This window comes from Mixophyes fleayi, chromosome 1 (genome assembly GCF_038048845.1).
Source record: "Mixophyes fleayi isolate aMixFle1 chromosome 1, aMixFle1.hap1, whole genome shotgun sequence".
Classification (NCBI taxonomy): domain Eukaryota; kingdom Metazoa; phylum Chordata; class Amphibia; order Anura; family Limnodynastidae; genus Mixophyes; species Mixophyes fleayi.
The window spans coordinates 319,312,566-319,329,046 of record NC_134402.1 but is presented as its reverse complement, the minus strand read 5'-3'; the positions used below and the strand labels follow the sequence as shown (position 1 = coordinate 319,329,046).

At 43.6% G+C, this 16,481-nt stretch overlaps 1 protein-coding gene across 1 annotated transcript in view; it reads left to right on the top strand.

The window, feature by feature from the left end:
- The window catches only part of POLE (DNA polymerase epsilon, catalytic subunit), a 69,115-nt gene that overhangs the window by 19,653 nt on the left and 32,981 nt on the right, over window positions 1-16,481 (top strand). Inside the window, exons 16-18 of the mRNA XM_075213028.1 lie at window positions 3,788-3,895; window positions 3,986-4,114; window positions 4,233-4,335. Of these exons, the coding sequence (XP_075069129.1) occupies window positions 3,788-3,895; window positions 3,986-4,114; window positions 4,233-4,335 (340 nt within the window). The remainder of the gene's footprint in view (window positions 1-3,787; window positions 3,896-3,985; window positions 4,115-4,232; window positions 4,336-16,481) is intronic.

Below are 16,481 nucleotides of genomic sequence, written 5' to 3'. Positions count from 1 at the left end.
GCCAGCTTAAGGGGCTGGGGGGCTGTGGCCCTTCACTTACTACTTCAAAGTCTTTGGTCGACTCGGGAGTCTTCCCTGTTGATCAACATTCTGCAGTTGAAGGCCATGCTAATGGCTCTTTGGAACACCCAGACCATGCTTTAGGGCAGGGGTCGGAACTTTTTTACCCTTTACCCCAAAATATATTTAGAAATGCTGCCGTTACCCCCTTGATTAGAAATTAAGGAAATAATAATTAAGGAAATCATATATTGTTAATTATTTGAATTCAAACCTGTATGGAATCATCTTCAAGACTTCAGGTTTTGGTGAAATGATGTTGCTTCATTGTTGATACGAGAGCATCAATATTGGGGCATTTTGATGTCGGAACAATTTAGATAGTCTTCAGCGTCCAATCGATTTCTCTGCTTTGTTTTTATGTTCGTTAAAGTTGAAAATCCTTGTTCGCAAAAGTAGGTTGTTGCAAAAGGCAGCAACTTTTTGACTGCCTCCTCATGTGCAATTTGGAATGCCTTTACAGCTGTTGACATCCAAAAATTTGACAGATCTGTTTTGTTTTCAAATGCAATACGTGCTTCATTATTGCATCGAAATTCAAGAAGTGCCTCTGCCAACCCTTGAGGTTATTCTGGTACAACAGCAATTTCACATTTAAATGGCTCTACAATCCAACTAACAGCATGTGAATCAAGATCTGGAAAGTAGTCAGATAACCGCTCTGAGTTTGGTAAGATGCCTTATAACTGTATCCTTGTTGTCTTCAAAAGAAATATTTTCACAATCTTCCAAGAACATATCTAACTTTGAAAAGGTAGCTATCTTTTTCTGTTCAGCTTTCTGTCTCCAATATAAAAGCTTTGATCCAAATGCAGAAATCTTTTCTCTCGCTGAAACTATATTTGTTTTTTCCTTCCAATTCTTTGTTCAATACATTAACATGCTCAAACATATCGTCTAAATATGCAAGATGTGCAACCCACGTGGAGTTTGTAAACTTCTCTACGAGAACATGAATTTTTTTTGGTTGATCAAAAGCAAGTTCAGTTTTGAGAGCCCACACTCGGTTCAGAACATTTCCACGTGAGAACCACCTCACTTCTGTATGATAAAGTAGGTCTGTATATTCAGCCTGGCCATCTTTACATAATTCACGAAATAATCGCGTGTTTAGTGCATGTCCTTTTATAAGATTGACAATCTTGATAACATCATGCATGACTGCTTCCAGTGCAGGTTCCAAATGTTTCACAAGCAGTGCCTGGCGATTGATAATACAGTGGTTTACTTCAACTTTTGGATTTTTCTCTCACCAAAGCCGAAAAACCATTAACATGACCCAACATAGCTGGAACTCCGTCAACAGACACAGCAACGCAGTCTTTCCACTTTAAATTGACGCCATTAAAGTATTCATTAACTTTATTGAAGATATCAATACCACGAGATCGCAAGTCGAGAGGAGAACACAACAACAATTCCTCTTCAATAAGAGGTAAACCTTTGTAGCGGACATATAGCATCAGCTGTGAATTACTACTAACATCTGTAGTCTCATCAAGCTGAATAGCAAAGTATTTACTCTCTTTTATTGAGGTAATAAGTTCTTGCCTCACATTTTCTGCTAAAATAGAAATTCTTCCTTTTAACAACTCTTGCAGAAAAGGGCAATGAATTTAGTTTCTTGGCTTCATTCTGACCACACATAATCTCTGCCATTTTCAAAGCTGCTGGTTTAACTAATTCCTCACCAATAGTATAAGATTTCTTGATCCGGGCAATCAACCAGGCCACTTCAAAGCTAGCCTTTGATGCTGAATGTTGATTGAATGTACCTCTCAAGTTGCTGTCCAGTCTTTGTCTTTTGACAGACATTTCCAAATTTACGAAATATTCCCGTGGTTTTGAACTCAGATGTGGGTGCAAATTATCCAAGTGTTTCTTCAATGGACTCTTTTTGAAAGATTCTGCAGTCGGTACTTTTAAACAAACACACTGTGGTTTCATTATTCCTTTGTCGTCAATTTGGGTAAACCCATAATCGTGGAACTGTTCCTGGTATATTCTTTTTCTATTTCATGTCATCTGAAGGGTAAAAAAGACAGTGATTGGAAAAGTTGTAACCCTTCAGCACACGTTTAGAGAGCACAGAAACTGTGTTCCATAACCCCTGAAATTAATTGTAATGCACACTGTACCCCCAGAAATTGATGATATATCCTGCTAGTACACAGCCTGGCAGCAATTGATGATGATTACCATATCATACCACAATGTATTTGTAGCTATAATTATGAGGACATTATGTTCCATATATAAAAAATGAAATGAAAATATATTTATTCCAATAAACCTCCAAAATATACTCAGATTCCCCCAAAACAAGCAGTATAAAATTCTCTTGGAGAGACACAAATTGATGAGACTTGCTGAAAGCTGCACAAAATGAACACATGGAAATTGATTTAAGCACCAATGTAAAACCATCCAAAGAGAGAAAAAGACACCAAAGCACCTCTAGTTGGGCACCGGGCGGGGCCTGATTGTTGTGCAAGGATCTAATAATAATGCAATTGACTATATATATATATATATATATATATATCTCCATCCTTTTTGCTCCCCCTTCTCTTTCCTCCCTCACCATATATGCCTCTGTTATTTTACTTACTTTTCTATTGACTGTTTTTTCTTTTCTGTTCTACTCTTGTTTCCTTCTGCCGTTGCTCCTCTGATCCTCACTGAAATTGGCGTCGGGCGTGATATCGTCACGCCCGACATTCAGACATGGTCAGAGCTCTTAGAACGTCGAGAGTTCAAAAGTCTGACTGCTGGTTCTCTTCAATGTGCAGAAGTGGAATTGACCGGCATCTAAGCAGATTATAGACAGATGGATCAGGTCCACTGTGCAGCAGGCTTATTCTAGTTCTAGTCTCTGTATTTATTCTAGTTCTGGTCAGCCAGTTCCAGGTAGCTTTTTCAGCTTACTCCACTAGACCAGTGAGCGCTTCTTGGGTAGTGTCACGGGGCTTTGGTGAAATCTGGTGAACGTGTAGACAGAGATGCTAGCTTTGGACGGCATGTTTTGCGTTCTGCTGTGTCTGAGTGTACCCTAAGGGGCAGCGTTGATCGTCCCCAATGTAGCAGTGTCCCTCATATAGGATGCTGAAAAAGAGGACTTTTGTACTTGTTGTTAAATCCACTTCTCCTAATCCATCTGGGGGATGCTGCAATCCCACACTTTATACTCTAAGTTCTGTGTGTGTGTGTGGTTATTTTTCCTGTACTATCTTTTCTTTGGGGCTTTTCAAGTTATAAACTGAGGAACACTGGGTTTGGGAGAGGGGAAGAGCTTCAATTTTATAAAACTTAAACCTTAAGTGCTCAGCTCCTGCATACTCGCCACAACCCCAATGTGGCAGTGTCCCCCAAATTGATTGATTAGGAGAAATGGATTTTTGTCTTTTTAGTTTGAAAGTTTATTTAATCTAACCTTAAACTTCCAAATATACACTCAAAATGTGAATATAGATTAGTCTGTACTATATTGTATTGCTAGGAAAGTTTTATTGCAATGGGCAATTTAACTACTTATGTTCCACAGTGCTTTTCACAGAGAGAAGTGAAAGCTTTCTAAGGAAAATGGACGTGTATTTCCAAACGAGGATAAAAGGGTCCTGCAATTTTGATGTGTGCCAGGCCTTTCATTGTAGAAACCACTTATAATTATATTATAAGTCACTGAGCAATGCATCGTAAAGGACATTGTCTGTTTTCTATCCTGCAGAATCCAGCTGCTTTTGACTTCCTGCTCCAGCGCGTGGAGCTGACACTGCGCCACGCTATAGAAGAGGAGGAGAAAGTTCCACTAGAGCAAGTCTCCAATTTCCAGGAGGTAAATCTTCTCCTGTGTGTGTTCATGCTCCTTTCTTTACTTCTATCACCGAAATTCAAAAGCCATAATCTTGTCTAATTCTTATGTCAGGTTTGCGATGAGATTAAAAATAAATTGAACTCTCTGAAGGAGGTGCCAAATAGGATTGAATGTCCCCTCATTTACCATCTGGATGTAGGAGCTATGTATCCAAATATCATCCTTACGAATCGTCTGCAGGTTAGTAGAAAGTCATGTAACACTCTTCTGGGCCCTTGTGCTCTTTTTTATTTATGGTTTGTATGTGTGTGTATATCTCTATCTATTGTGAGCATATAATATCTATATTTCTCTTTAGCCTTCAGCCATGGTTGATGAAGTGACCTGTGCCGCCTGTGACTTCAACAAGCCAGGAGCCACTTGTCAGCGCAAGATGACATGGCAGTGGAGAGGGGAGTTCAGTAAGTTGTCCTTTTGCTACAGGTGTCTTATGAGCCACATATTCTCCTATATCAGGTGCATGCCATTCTGTATAGTAAATTCCACTAAAGGGATATAGTTTATAAAAGTGCTTTCACCTTCATAAACCATTCCCCCAGCATTCTCTCTGTTAGAGCACAAATTTAATTAATTTACACTATCTGGCAGTTCAGGGTGTTCTCTTTTTATGTTTGTGCTGGTGTGGCAGATTGTATCTAGTGCACCCTTCATTCTTTTTTTCTCTTTGCACTCCCCCCTCATTCCTTCCAATACTGGAATGGGAGAAAGTCCTCCTTAAATGAGTCTGTAGTAGACACTAGGAAACCAGCCCAGCCATTGGACTGAATCAGGCATTAGACTGCAACGGAGGTGCAGCAACAAGTTAGGTGACTGGCCTCTCCTCCTGCATTACCTGGCAATCCTGCATTAGGGAGGAAAGAAGGGGCCACACGGGGCTGTCCTTGGGGACAGCAGCCTCCTGGTTTACTTAACCCCAGGGGGAGGTGTCATCCCTGCAGAGAACCTCCATCTTGGCGGGATTCCCACTCAGGCAAGCCTACTAAAACTGCAAGACACACAGAGCCATCATGGATGCAGCATATTGATGGCACATGTCGTCTTTTCTTCTATTTTCCTGCAGGAACATTGAAGGTTGGGCGTGGTAAGCCTTGTTCAGAGGGGATGGGTTTTTCCTCTTTTTTTTTTTTTTTTTTCCTGTCCATCTAGTTGGCCTGTATCTGTATTGCAGATCCATGCCCCCGCTTGGTTATTTGCAATAAACCTTTTATCTTTTCCTTCTTCCCTTTGTCTGGGGAAGGAACCTCTTCCAGGGCTCACATTAGAGGAGGAAAGGTGGCAAACATTTTTGCCTGTTCCAGGTGTAATACTAAATTTCCGAATTTTCCGTGTGCACAATCTAGCCAGGATGCACTATGTGTCATGTGCGTGGTGAAGGACCAGAGTCCACGCTCACCTGAGGGGGCCCCTATTGAGGTGGCAGAACCAGCGGCGAAGTCTTTGGTCCTGGCGGTTGCGGAGTTCTCACAGCTCGTTGCAGCAAATGGAGAGCTAGAGATCCTTCCTTATCTACACCTCCCTCTGGAGCCACAGAGCGTTATTCTGCTCCCCCTGGATCTCGGGGACAGGGACTTTTGTCTCCCCTCTCATTTCTGCACTTGATACACCAGCTTGGACCTGGTTTTCTCCAGATGCTCCGGTTTCCTCTCCACAGTCTCACATTCCAAAAACATTGGCTGCTATTAAATTGCCCTTGGTTTCTCTCAGTCTGTGTGCGTGTGTGTGTTAGGGGATTTAGATTGTAAGCTCCAATGGGGCAAGGACTGATATGAAGGAGTTCTCTGTACGGCACTGCGGAATTAGGGGCGCTATATAAATAAATAGATGATGATCAGTGACCAGTATTAATAATAATAAGACAATTATTTTTTTAATGTCTTGCCGATCAAAGTTTTATTTTAATTTCAATTCTCCATGTACAATATGATTTTATCTATCTCTATATCAATCCAGGCTGTAGTACTTTTTATCCCAATCATATATCATTCTATCACAATAGTGATATGTGGCCCAAGCTTTTTGTTAACATACTTGTAACAACTTGGTGCTCTCCCATTCACATATAGTATTGTAACTTGCCGAGTTAATCACAGATCACATACAGTCTGTCTGTCGGCTTATTTCACACAGCTGAGCATATACAGACTTTTGCAGTCTGTGAATGAATGATTTTATTGAATGTTTAAAATGTCACTGTGACATATTTTGTACCCTGTCGCTATATTCAGGGCCGGATTAACCATAGGGCTAACTGGGCTACAGCCCAGGGTCCTATGGCATCCAGGGGGCCCTTGAAAGTGCTCAGCAGCAGTATTGATCAGTCGGGGGCGGTGGCGCCCCGGGCGCGATCAGTGCTGCTGAGCACTTTCCCTGCAGTCCTTCTCCGGCACGCTGTAGTCTCCTTACTGAGGAGATCTCGTGAGTCTCACTCTCACGAGATCTCCTCATTAAAGAGCGTACAGCGCGCCGGAGAAGGAGGTAAGTGCCGGGGGGGGGGCGCGGGCAGCTCGGACAACCGGGGGGGGGGGGGCCGCAATCAGCTCCGATCACGGGGGGGGGGCCCTCATGGGGGAATGGAGGCCCCCTTAGCCCAGGGGCCTCCATTTCCTTAATCTGGCCCTGGCTATATTACATATATAGCACATTCTGCTAAGTCTGTGGGTGCCTCTTGAGTAGTGCGGTACGGTACACTTTCTGTGCAGGTCGGATGGGATTTTTTTTTTTTACTTATGTTAAAATCCTTTTCACTGAATCCATGTGGGACGCTGGACGTCCTCTTTTAACTCATTATTTTGCTTATTTTTTTGCTGTGGTTTGTTTTTTTGTTTTTTTTCGTGTGTAAATGTTTTTATATCTCTGTGTCTGAGGTTTCCTATATAGTTCAATGTTCAACGATATCTACATTTGGCATGTTCCAAAACAGATTTGTTGCAAAATGTATACATTTTTTTCCATACAATAAATGAAATCTAATTGGTAGGAAGAACTTTGCTTTTCCTGTTGTCCTGATTGCTGTAATAATGTCATGATGCAGGCACACTATTTATCATTGCATTGAAGAATTTCTATAAATAGCGTAGATTATATATTACAGTATTGCTGAATCATTTTATTAACTTCTAATCTCCTGGTGGGCCTGGTAGAGGCACATTGGGCTAGAAGTTTATAGAAGACCATTATGGGATAGACACAAGTGTCTTCCTTGCTGGCTCTTCTTTAATTCAGATGCCTTTTAAGCCCTAGAACACTACTCTGGATCCGTTCTATGCTGACTCTGATTAAGAAGGCCTAACTCTGTATCCCACATAGTCTCAATGAAGAGTCATTTTAAAGGTAGGGCATTGATGACCTTGTTGTTGCTATGTGGCAGACTCTTGGCATACAGGACTTTGTAGATCCTCCTAATTTCTGTTATTTCTTAAAGAACAAAATAAATATATAGTTAGTTTTCCTTCCCCACCTCAGTTGTTAGAGCTGTTAGTAGAAGCTTGGAATAAACCGGATAAAAGGTTTCGGAGTAAACGGATTTCCACTGGTTTATCCATTTGCCGTGTGAAAACTTAAAGTAGTACTTTTCTGTTAAGGGTTGATGCAACAGTGGCCCACCTATAACTCTAACATAATCCCCATTCAGAATGCTGCTTTTTTGAAGATAAACATGGCAGGAAATGTGAAGATATTTTGAAATTAATTTATTTGGTAGCAAGTGACCCCATTTTAGCATCTGCATGAGTCAGTAAAGCAATTGACCTAGGTCTCTTTATTGTAAACCATTCATAATCTGTTCTGCTTCTCAGAGTTTTTAACCTTTAAATGAAACTTATCGGAGAAGCATCAGAGTACTTGGGTGGAGCTTCTCTGCAAGCTTGACTTATTTGAGTCCAGGATATTTGTTTTAGCAGTGGCTGCTATGAGAGACCTTTGGCTCAGATCCTGGGACATTTATGTAGAGTCTAAAATAACTCTTAAGTCCTTACCTTTTAAGAGTAATATTCTTTGGCCCAGAACTTGACAAAATCATTAGTCAAGACACTGGTGGAAAAATTTGGTATTTCCAACAAAAGTTCCCAGACCTTAGGGTCTGAGATTAGTCATTTTGCTCCCCTGTAAATCCAAGTGGTACCATCTGGTGAACAAAAGAGTGGTAAACGGGAATGGGCATCCAAGTTTCTGACTTCCAAGCCCTTTGATAAACAAGTTTCATGAAGGGATTCCTACCCACCCAACTTTTCTTTTGTTTTTCTGGAACCTATGACTAGCCACTTCTTCCAACACATGGGTAAGGATTATCATAGAGCGCTTATATTCTAGGCCTCCAGGTGTCTTCACCCAGTCTGTTTTCCACCAGTCTCCCATGGAAAAGGATAAAAAGGTTTGCTCTTATGGAGGCCATTTAGTCCCTGTTGTCATCAGGAGTGATTGTTCCAGAGATGCAGAAGACCCCAGGGCTTTTTCTCCAAAGTCTTTCCTGCCATTAGGGGACACAGCGAAACATTGTGGTATAGTAGGTGGTCCAGGGGTATGGTACTTTAAACATAACTGCTTTGAACATACATTCCTTCCCTATTATGCTGCTCCCACTTGGGAAAAGACTCAGTTTCAGATAAAGTGCTCAGGAGTCAGGGCATTTTACTTTTCCTCAAGAGGGAGTTCCCACAGAGGTTGAGATTCTGGTCGACATGGTGCTACAAAGCCTAGGAACAAACCAACAACATGAAGTGGTATCCCACTACAGTCAAGTGGTGGGGGCCTGTCTTCTGCTGTTTTATGATCAGCGGCGGGCCTTGACTTCCAATCTAGGGTACAGGGAACAGTGATTCGTGGTTATAGTATTGACCCTACTCTGGTTCCTTTCAAGAAGGTTTTTCATCTTTCATTTTTGTGCCCAGTATGGTGTTACATGAGGTTTTTTTACATTTGTTGTGTTCAGGAGTGATTGTTCCAGTTCAGGAACAAGGTTGGGGGTTTTACTGAAAACTTTTCCTAGTTCACAAACCAAACCAGCTTTATTCACCCAATCTTGAAGCTCAAAACTCTAATCAAAATGACTCAGGTAGTGGGGTTCAGGATGGAATTGTTGCATTCAGTGATTGTAGGTATGGAACAGGGGGAATTCCTGGCAGCAATGTTCCAATATGGGAGGGACATCAATGTCTTTCGTTTTGCAATCTGTAACGATCGCTTTCAATTCAGGGCTTTATCCTTTGGACTCTTCCACTCTAAGGGCTCACCAATATAATGGCCTGTATGGCAGGTCTTCTTTGTTCTCAGGTAATAATTATAGTGCCCGATCTACACAACCTGTTTAAAGCGCCATCCGCATCACTTTTACAGAGGCGCATTCAGGTAACAATTCACTTTCTAGAGATTTTTCTGAAAGTGGTCCGGCTCCACTCCATCAGTACACGCAGATTTTGACGCTATCTGAAACCACCCAACTATCTTTCACGTGGTGGTTAGCCAAGCAGAATTTGGAGAAGGGTCGCTCCTTCCAGCCTTGGAACTGAACCCTGAACCCTGGTGACCACAAACACTAGTCTGTCGGGCTGGGGGGCACTAATCAGTCCGCGTAGATTTCAGGGCCTATGGTTTCCTCTGGAATCCTTCTCGCCAATCAACATGCTGGAATATGCTGGACGATTTACCATGTGTTTGTTCAAGGTCAGAGGGTTCTCATCGGGAGGCCCTTGAGGGTTTTTTCAGGCAATCCACCTCAATTGCCTATCTGAGCCATCACAATGGAAGCACACTACTGGGGCTATGCGAGAGACTGCTCGGATCGTGTCTTGGGCAGAGTGTCACTCTTGAATAAAGACTCTTGCCAATTATTATTGATGGAACAAATGTTCAATTTTAATCTGACTATAATGAAATACTGGACTGGAGTGCCTTTTTATGTTTCCAGTGCTGATCTTGGTGGTAAGAATAGTTATATATGTTGAAGGCGCACCCCCTCAAAAATAAAGGTTGGGCAAGTACCCACTTATTTTGATAAGCGAGTCCTATTCCTTGTGCGATTTACAATTTCTTTACATGCATCTGGTGGTTAAGTACAAGACTAAGTCATTAAAATCTATGAAAAATTACATGAAGCAAGACTAATTTCTTGCCACCTTAGATGCTTATCTTCACATTCCGATCTGGGCGGATATCGGAGCCTCCTCAAATTTACAATACAGGAATTTAGAGTCCTTGCCTTCAGGATGACCAGAACTCCCAGAGTGTTTTCAAAAGGGATTTACCGCTCTCTAAAAGTACCACCGGAACTTCATGTGACTCCTCTAGACAATCTTTGAAAGATGATTCTTTCTCGACTTAAGAACCACCTACTACTAGCAGTCCAACTGTTAGAATTCCATTGATGGATAATTATCACAAATCATACTTGATTCTGTCTCAGCTAATGGTGTTTTTAGGGCCTCTGTTCAATACTAGGCTGTCTTTTTGCCAGAGAAGGTCATAGCCATCCAAATATTGGTGAGGTCTGCCTTAACTTTTAGGTGAACAACTGTTCTCCTTTTAATGACAATACTGGGGAAGATGATGTCCACTCTTGAAGCGATGCAGTATGTATACTTCCATTCCTGGACTTTTCAAAATGATATTCTGAAAAAGGGGTCTAGGTCTAACCTTCGGTTAGCCACCCTGTACATTAAACTCACCTCGGACATGACTGTCTCTTCTGTGGTGGCTCAGTATAAACTGCCTCAATCTTGGTTGTACCTTCTTCATCTGGGATTGGACCAATGCAACTGTAGATATCAGCCTTCAGGGATGGAAGAGATGATGGTGCACCTTTTGGCTGCATGTTCTTTGGTCCGGAGATGAAACGGATGATCCCATCAATGTGCTAGAGCTCAGCGGTGACAAACACCCAGATGGGCTCAGTCCTTTCTGCAGAGCTGTCTGGATTCAATCGGACAACGCTGTGGCTTACATAAAACCAGGGGAGCACATGGAGTTTCCTAGCGATGAGGAATCTTTATACAATTTACAACCCAGGGGTGGAAAATTGAGACTGAGTTCCTGAGTGGACATGTTGTTCATCCTGGTAAATGCTCTCCCCTTTCAAAGGCCTTCCACTAGATCATGGAGAGGCTGGGTCAACTGGACTCAGACATTACTGTTGGATGCCATGACAGTACCATGGAATAATTGGCTGTTTCAGAATCTAGGCTGGGAAGATTTAGGCCTTGTAGGAAGGAATCTATGGTTTTACTATTAGGCTGGATCGTAGAGGGATCATCCTTCAGATTGTATAGGGTGGCATAGAACTTTGCAAATATATTAGCTATATCTTTGGGGTTAGAAGCTTTCCGATCCCCTCCCAACGATAAATATTTTATTCTATTCCTAGCTTGACGGCCTCTTAGCTTACGCGCTAACATCCTTCCTGCTCTATTCCCAGCCACGTAGAATTTTTGCTGCAATCTGTTTAAGGCTGCTTGGGTTTTAGCCATAAGTAGTTTCTGTAGTTGGGCCCTTACCTGAGTAAGTTCCTTTTTAATCTCTTTAGATGGGCGGGCCTTATTTTGAGCTTCAAGCACTTGAAGCTTGATTTCTAACTCTTTCTGGCAGTGTGCATTCGCTCTTTTCAATCTAGCCCCAGTCTGGATGGCAACCCCCCGCACCACCGCCTTTAAAGAACACCAGAAATTAAATATATTAGTCTCTTCTGGGCTATTGGTTTGGCAGAATGAGGAGATAGAATTCTCTAAAGCTAGTTTAGCTTCTAGTAGGGAGAGCAAATAGGCAGGGAAGCGCCACGGTCTGGGAGGCATGTAAGGGCGCGACAGACGCCAGGTCCAGAGTAGCGGGGCATGATCCGACCACGTCAAAGGCAAAATCTCCATGCGCATGGACCTTTGTAACGTCCACTTATCCGTCAGTATGAGATCTATACGCGAGTACGAATTATGGACATGGGAGAAGTATGTATAATCTCTCCCCTCTGGCTCCGAGACCCTCCAAACGTCATAAAGACCATGCTCCGCCATAAGTCTCGAGAAAGCACCCGCAGGGCCTAGCTGAGAGGAAGCCACAGAGGGAGGGGAAGATGGAGATCTGTCCATCCTAGGATCGGCCACTATGTTAAAATCACCCATTGTTATTAAACACCCCTCCCTATGTTTATCCACTTCCTGGAAGACCTCCCTTAAGAAGGGTACCTGGCGAGAGTTAGGGGCATAAAGGGAGGTGAGAGTGACTAAAGTGTCTTCCAAAAGGCCAACTAAAATCAAATATCTACCTGCTTTGTCCGCAACCCGTTTTTTAAGGGTGAAGGAGGTATTTGAGCTAAACAGTATGGCAACTCCATTTCGTTTTTGTGGACCGTTCGCCATATAGCTTGTGGGATAGTGATTGTCTCTAAAAGTGGGGGGGGCGGCAGCTGAAAAATGAGTCTCTTGTAGTGCAACAATATCTGCTCGATGTTTAAAAAAGGAGGACAGTGCCATACGGCGTTTATTCGGTGAATTTAGGCCCCGGACATTAAGCGAAAGCAGCTTAACCATCTAAGTATAATGGGAAAGTGCACTGTCTGGGTGCGGTGAGATCACAGTATACCCCATCCGAAAACCGGAGAGGGGAGCGAACTACAATAACATCCTGAGCTAAGGTGTGAACTTGAATGGGAGCAAAGACACGTAGGGTAATAAAGGAAAAAAGGGAAAAAAAGGGGGGTGAAAAAGGGAAAGAATAGGGCAAACTAAACGAAATAACCCAAACCATTGGGTTAGTGTATTTGCTGGAGGGGGAAAATGAAAAAACCAGCAAAATAGGTAATGGGGGGAGTATGGACTAACGGGGTCCCCACCCACGCACAAAACACCCACTAAAACCCAATAACAAATGCCGACCCGGACGGCATCCCTCAGCATAACATGTATAGTAACCAATATCTTAAAGAGGTAGAACAAGAGCTACCACTGCATAACAGTATCATCATACTAACAAACAAACTGTTGCGACTCAACAAAATGAAGTACCTGAAAGAAAAAACATGTAAGTGGTAAAATAACAGTTAGAGACCAGACACACATAGTCCCGGCCATGGCTTCCAAGAGATCACCCTATACAGGGTAGTCCTTTAGTAGAAGAGCATTCACTCCAGTTTCGAACGTTCAGAACAGGACGGGCTGCCAGATGGCCGGGAATATCTTTGGTGATAGAAAAAGGTACTAGGCCCCTCAAGAGGCACTTTTCGACCAATCCCCTCTCACTCTCGATTTAGGAACAGAGGCCGACTCACGCACTGGAATGTCCCAAGATTTCAGCAGGGCAATGCCATCTTCCACCGATGAGATCACATGAGAGACATTTTGGCGACGAACCAGCAACTTTACTGGGAAACCCCACCGGTATTGGATCTCTTGTTCTCTTAAAGCGCTTGTTACTGCTTGAAAGGATCTGCGTTTAGCTATAGTGGCAACCGAGAAGTCAGGGAAGAATTGGAGATCTTTAAGGATTGACGAGCTTTCATCCAACCTAGCCGCCTGTAGTAAACGATCCTTGACCTGAAAGAAATGGATCCTGAGCAGGGTATCGGGAGGGACTCAGGACCAAACCTCGGCCTTGGGAGACGATGGATACGGTCGATGGTTAAATCGAGATCAGTCGCTGCGGGTAGAAGTTGGTGGAATATGTTGGTAACAAAAGGGAGAAGCTCAGACGGGGAGACCGTCTCCGGAATGCCTCATATTTTGATGTTGTTACATCTCGACCGATCTTCCATATCTGCCGCTTTTTCTTGGGAGGCGTTAAATTCCGCTCTCAGTTTTTCGTGTTCTGTGATTAACTCGTTGTGGGAGGCCGCCACTTCCTCAAATTTTTCTTCTAGGTGACCCGTTCTACCTCCCAGTTCAGTGACTTCACGCTGAATATCTGCAATTGATGACCTCATTTCTGATAGCAATTCTGACTTGAGTGTAGCAAGCATAGATTGCATAGCTTTAATTGTAATAGGGCCGTCCCCATCAACGTGGGAGGGAGAAGACGGAGAGGCACTGTTGGGGCCCTCTCGTGAGGGTGGTGAAGCGACCGGCAACGCAACAGTGGCTGGGTGCTTGTTTTTCCCTGCATTAGCGGAAGAGGAGGCCTGTGATTTAAAGAATTGGCCTGGCGGGGATTGGATAGGCTTAACTCGTTTAGGAGCCATAGCGCCTTGCATGGGGCTAATTACAGACTGAGAAAAGATAGATGTCAGGCCTAGGGATTGCAGTATTAAGTCCGGGTACAGTTGAGAAGACTAGGCGGACCAGCGCCACTTGCAAGGGGTGTTCTGCAACATGGTAGGGGACCCAGGAAAGCTCAGTCCAGCATTATACAATCAGGCACATACCATTGCCCCTTCTTTCTCCCCAGATAACATTCAGGGTAAGTGATAGATGGAGAGCCAGAAGCTTCTTACATCAACCCCACATGCACACAAGGGTAAGGGTTCAGAAGGTACCTCCACTTGCAGCAGCAATCTCACTGCATCCAGGTCTGCCACCAACACAGCCACTACCCCCAGGCTCTTCTATCCTCTTAGTACAGCAGCCCGTCTGGAAACCACTCCTCTGACCTGGTTTAGTGGGGAAGAGGGCTCAGTCTGATCCACAGCAATGCCTGCTATTGGAGACCGCTTGGCAGCTTCACCGCTGGTCACTTCCCTGAGGGATTACACCGCTGTCCGCAACCGGAAGTCCCGTCCCGCGAACCGGAAGTGGGGAGGCCAAGGGACTGCACACAACCCGAGGCTGCGGCTTTAGCGGCCGCACACCCCCGATGCCGCTGTCTGACCCCGCGCCTCGCTGGAGATGATGAGGCGCTGTTTTCTATCCTCCAGGGGCCGCTCAGGGGTGATGGGACGTCCGCAGGTTGTCTGATCGTGACTCCTTTGTCTCTACGGGGTCACGCTGGACTCTCCAACTTCCCCGTGGCTTCCCCTACCGAAGCAGGTAATTAATTGTTTTTTAGCACACCTTCTAACAGGTTCAGGAGGACAACTTGAACGGAGCTCCTTTCAAATGCTGCCGGACCGGATGGCGACCAAACTCCGCCCCACCATGGAATAATTGATTGATATACCAATTTCCACCCACAATCATGCTCCCTTGGGTACTTATAGAAAGCAAAAATGGCAAGAGTACAAGTGATCCTAGTCGCTCCGGTTGAATGAAACTATCCTGGTATGCCTATATCCTAGGCCAAGTATCGTGTCAGGACCAGCATGAAGGCTTTTCATAAGGAATAATCTTAGTCAAGGTTCGTTTCTGCACCAAGGCATAGTTCGTCTGGCTTTAATGATGCAGCTGTTAAAGATGCTTAGAGCTAAAGGTATTTCTGAAGATGTCATCCTGGCCATGCTTGAAGGCAGATAACCTGTCTCTGCGCAAATCTACCATAGAGTGGGAAAGTTGTTTGTGGAAAATGGTTCAATTTCTTCTTCCTTCAAGTTGCTGCTACTTTTGTATGCTACAAGACAGAATTAACAGTAGTTTGCTTAGTTCTATTAAGGTCCAGATCTTTCCTTCCTTCCAATATATTTTCTGACAAAATTGGGTCTTATTCCTGATGTTCAACCACTATATGTGCCTCTGATGGCACCCTGGGATATTTATTTGGCCACATCAGCCCTGCATTTCCCAACATTTGAGCCTTTGGACATGGTTGACCTTAAATGCCTCATGTGGAAGACAGTGTTCCTTCTGGACATTTCCTCAGTGAGAGGATTTTCTGAGTTGGCACTATTCTGCAGGTCGCCTTTTTTGGTATTCCATGAGCCCTGGGCTGTGCAGGAAAGGTTGGCAGGTGCCAAAGCAAATTATTGCCTGATTGGTTAGTGATTATTGATAAACTTTACATCAGTTCAGGAACACTGGTTCTAGAAAAAAATCCTCGCTCACTCTTCCAGACAAGTGAGTGCTTCCTGGGTGGTGCGACATGGGATCTTGGCCGAGCATCCACTTTGTCCACAGTTCGTACCTTTTTATAAGGTTTTAATGTTTTAGTTTGCTCGCTATGGATGAAATGTTTTGCACACAGGTATGTCTGAATGTACTGTGCCTAAGGGCAGCTTTGAAGTGCCCCCTAAAAAGGTGAGAGGATTTTTCTACTTGCCTTAAATCCACTTTTTCTGATTCCTTTGGGGGAACACTGTGTTCTCACCCTTTTATGCTTGTCTCCCTAATGTTATGTTATGTTTGAGAGCATGTTGTATGTGTTTTCATCCTTTAACCCCATACTTGGGTACTTTTAGTTATTAACTGAAGAGCTGTTGGTGAGGGGTTATAGAGGGTAAGAGCCTGCAAGTGGTCCCCCAAATGAAATCAAGAGAAATTGTTTTAATGCAATAGAAAATCCTCTTTTCCTCTTCAATCCCCATGGCAGCCTTTACAATGGGTAAGTTCTCTAGTTTGCACAGGTTAGATAAAAATGTTCTCGCAGTTCTGCACATATGGCAGCTCCTCCTCCGTCTGCATCTTTTCCTGTCTCTGTTTAAGTAGGTCAAGTAGTGCAGGGGCTTACCTTCTGTATGGTTCTGGTGACAAACCATCCATGATGTAAG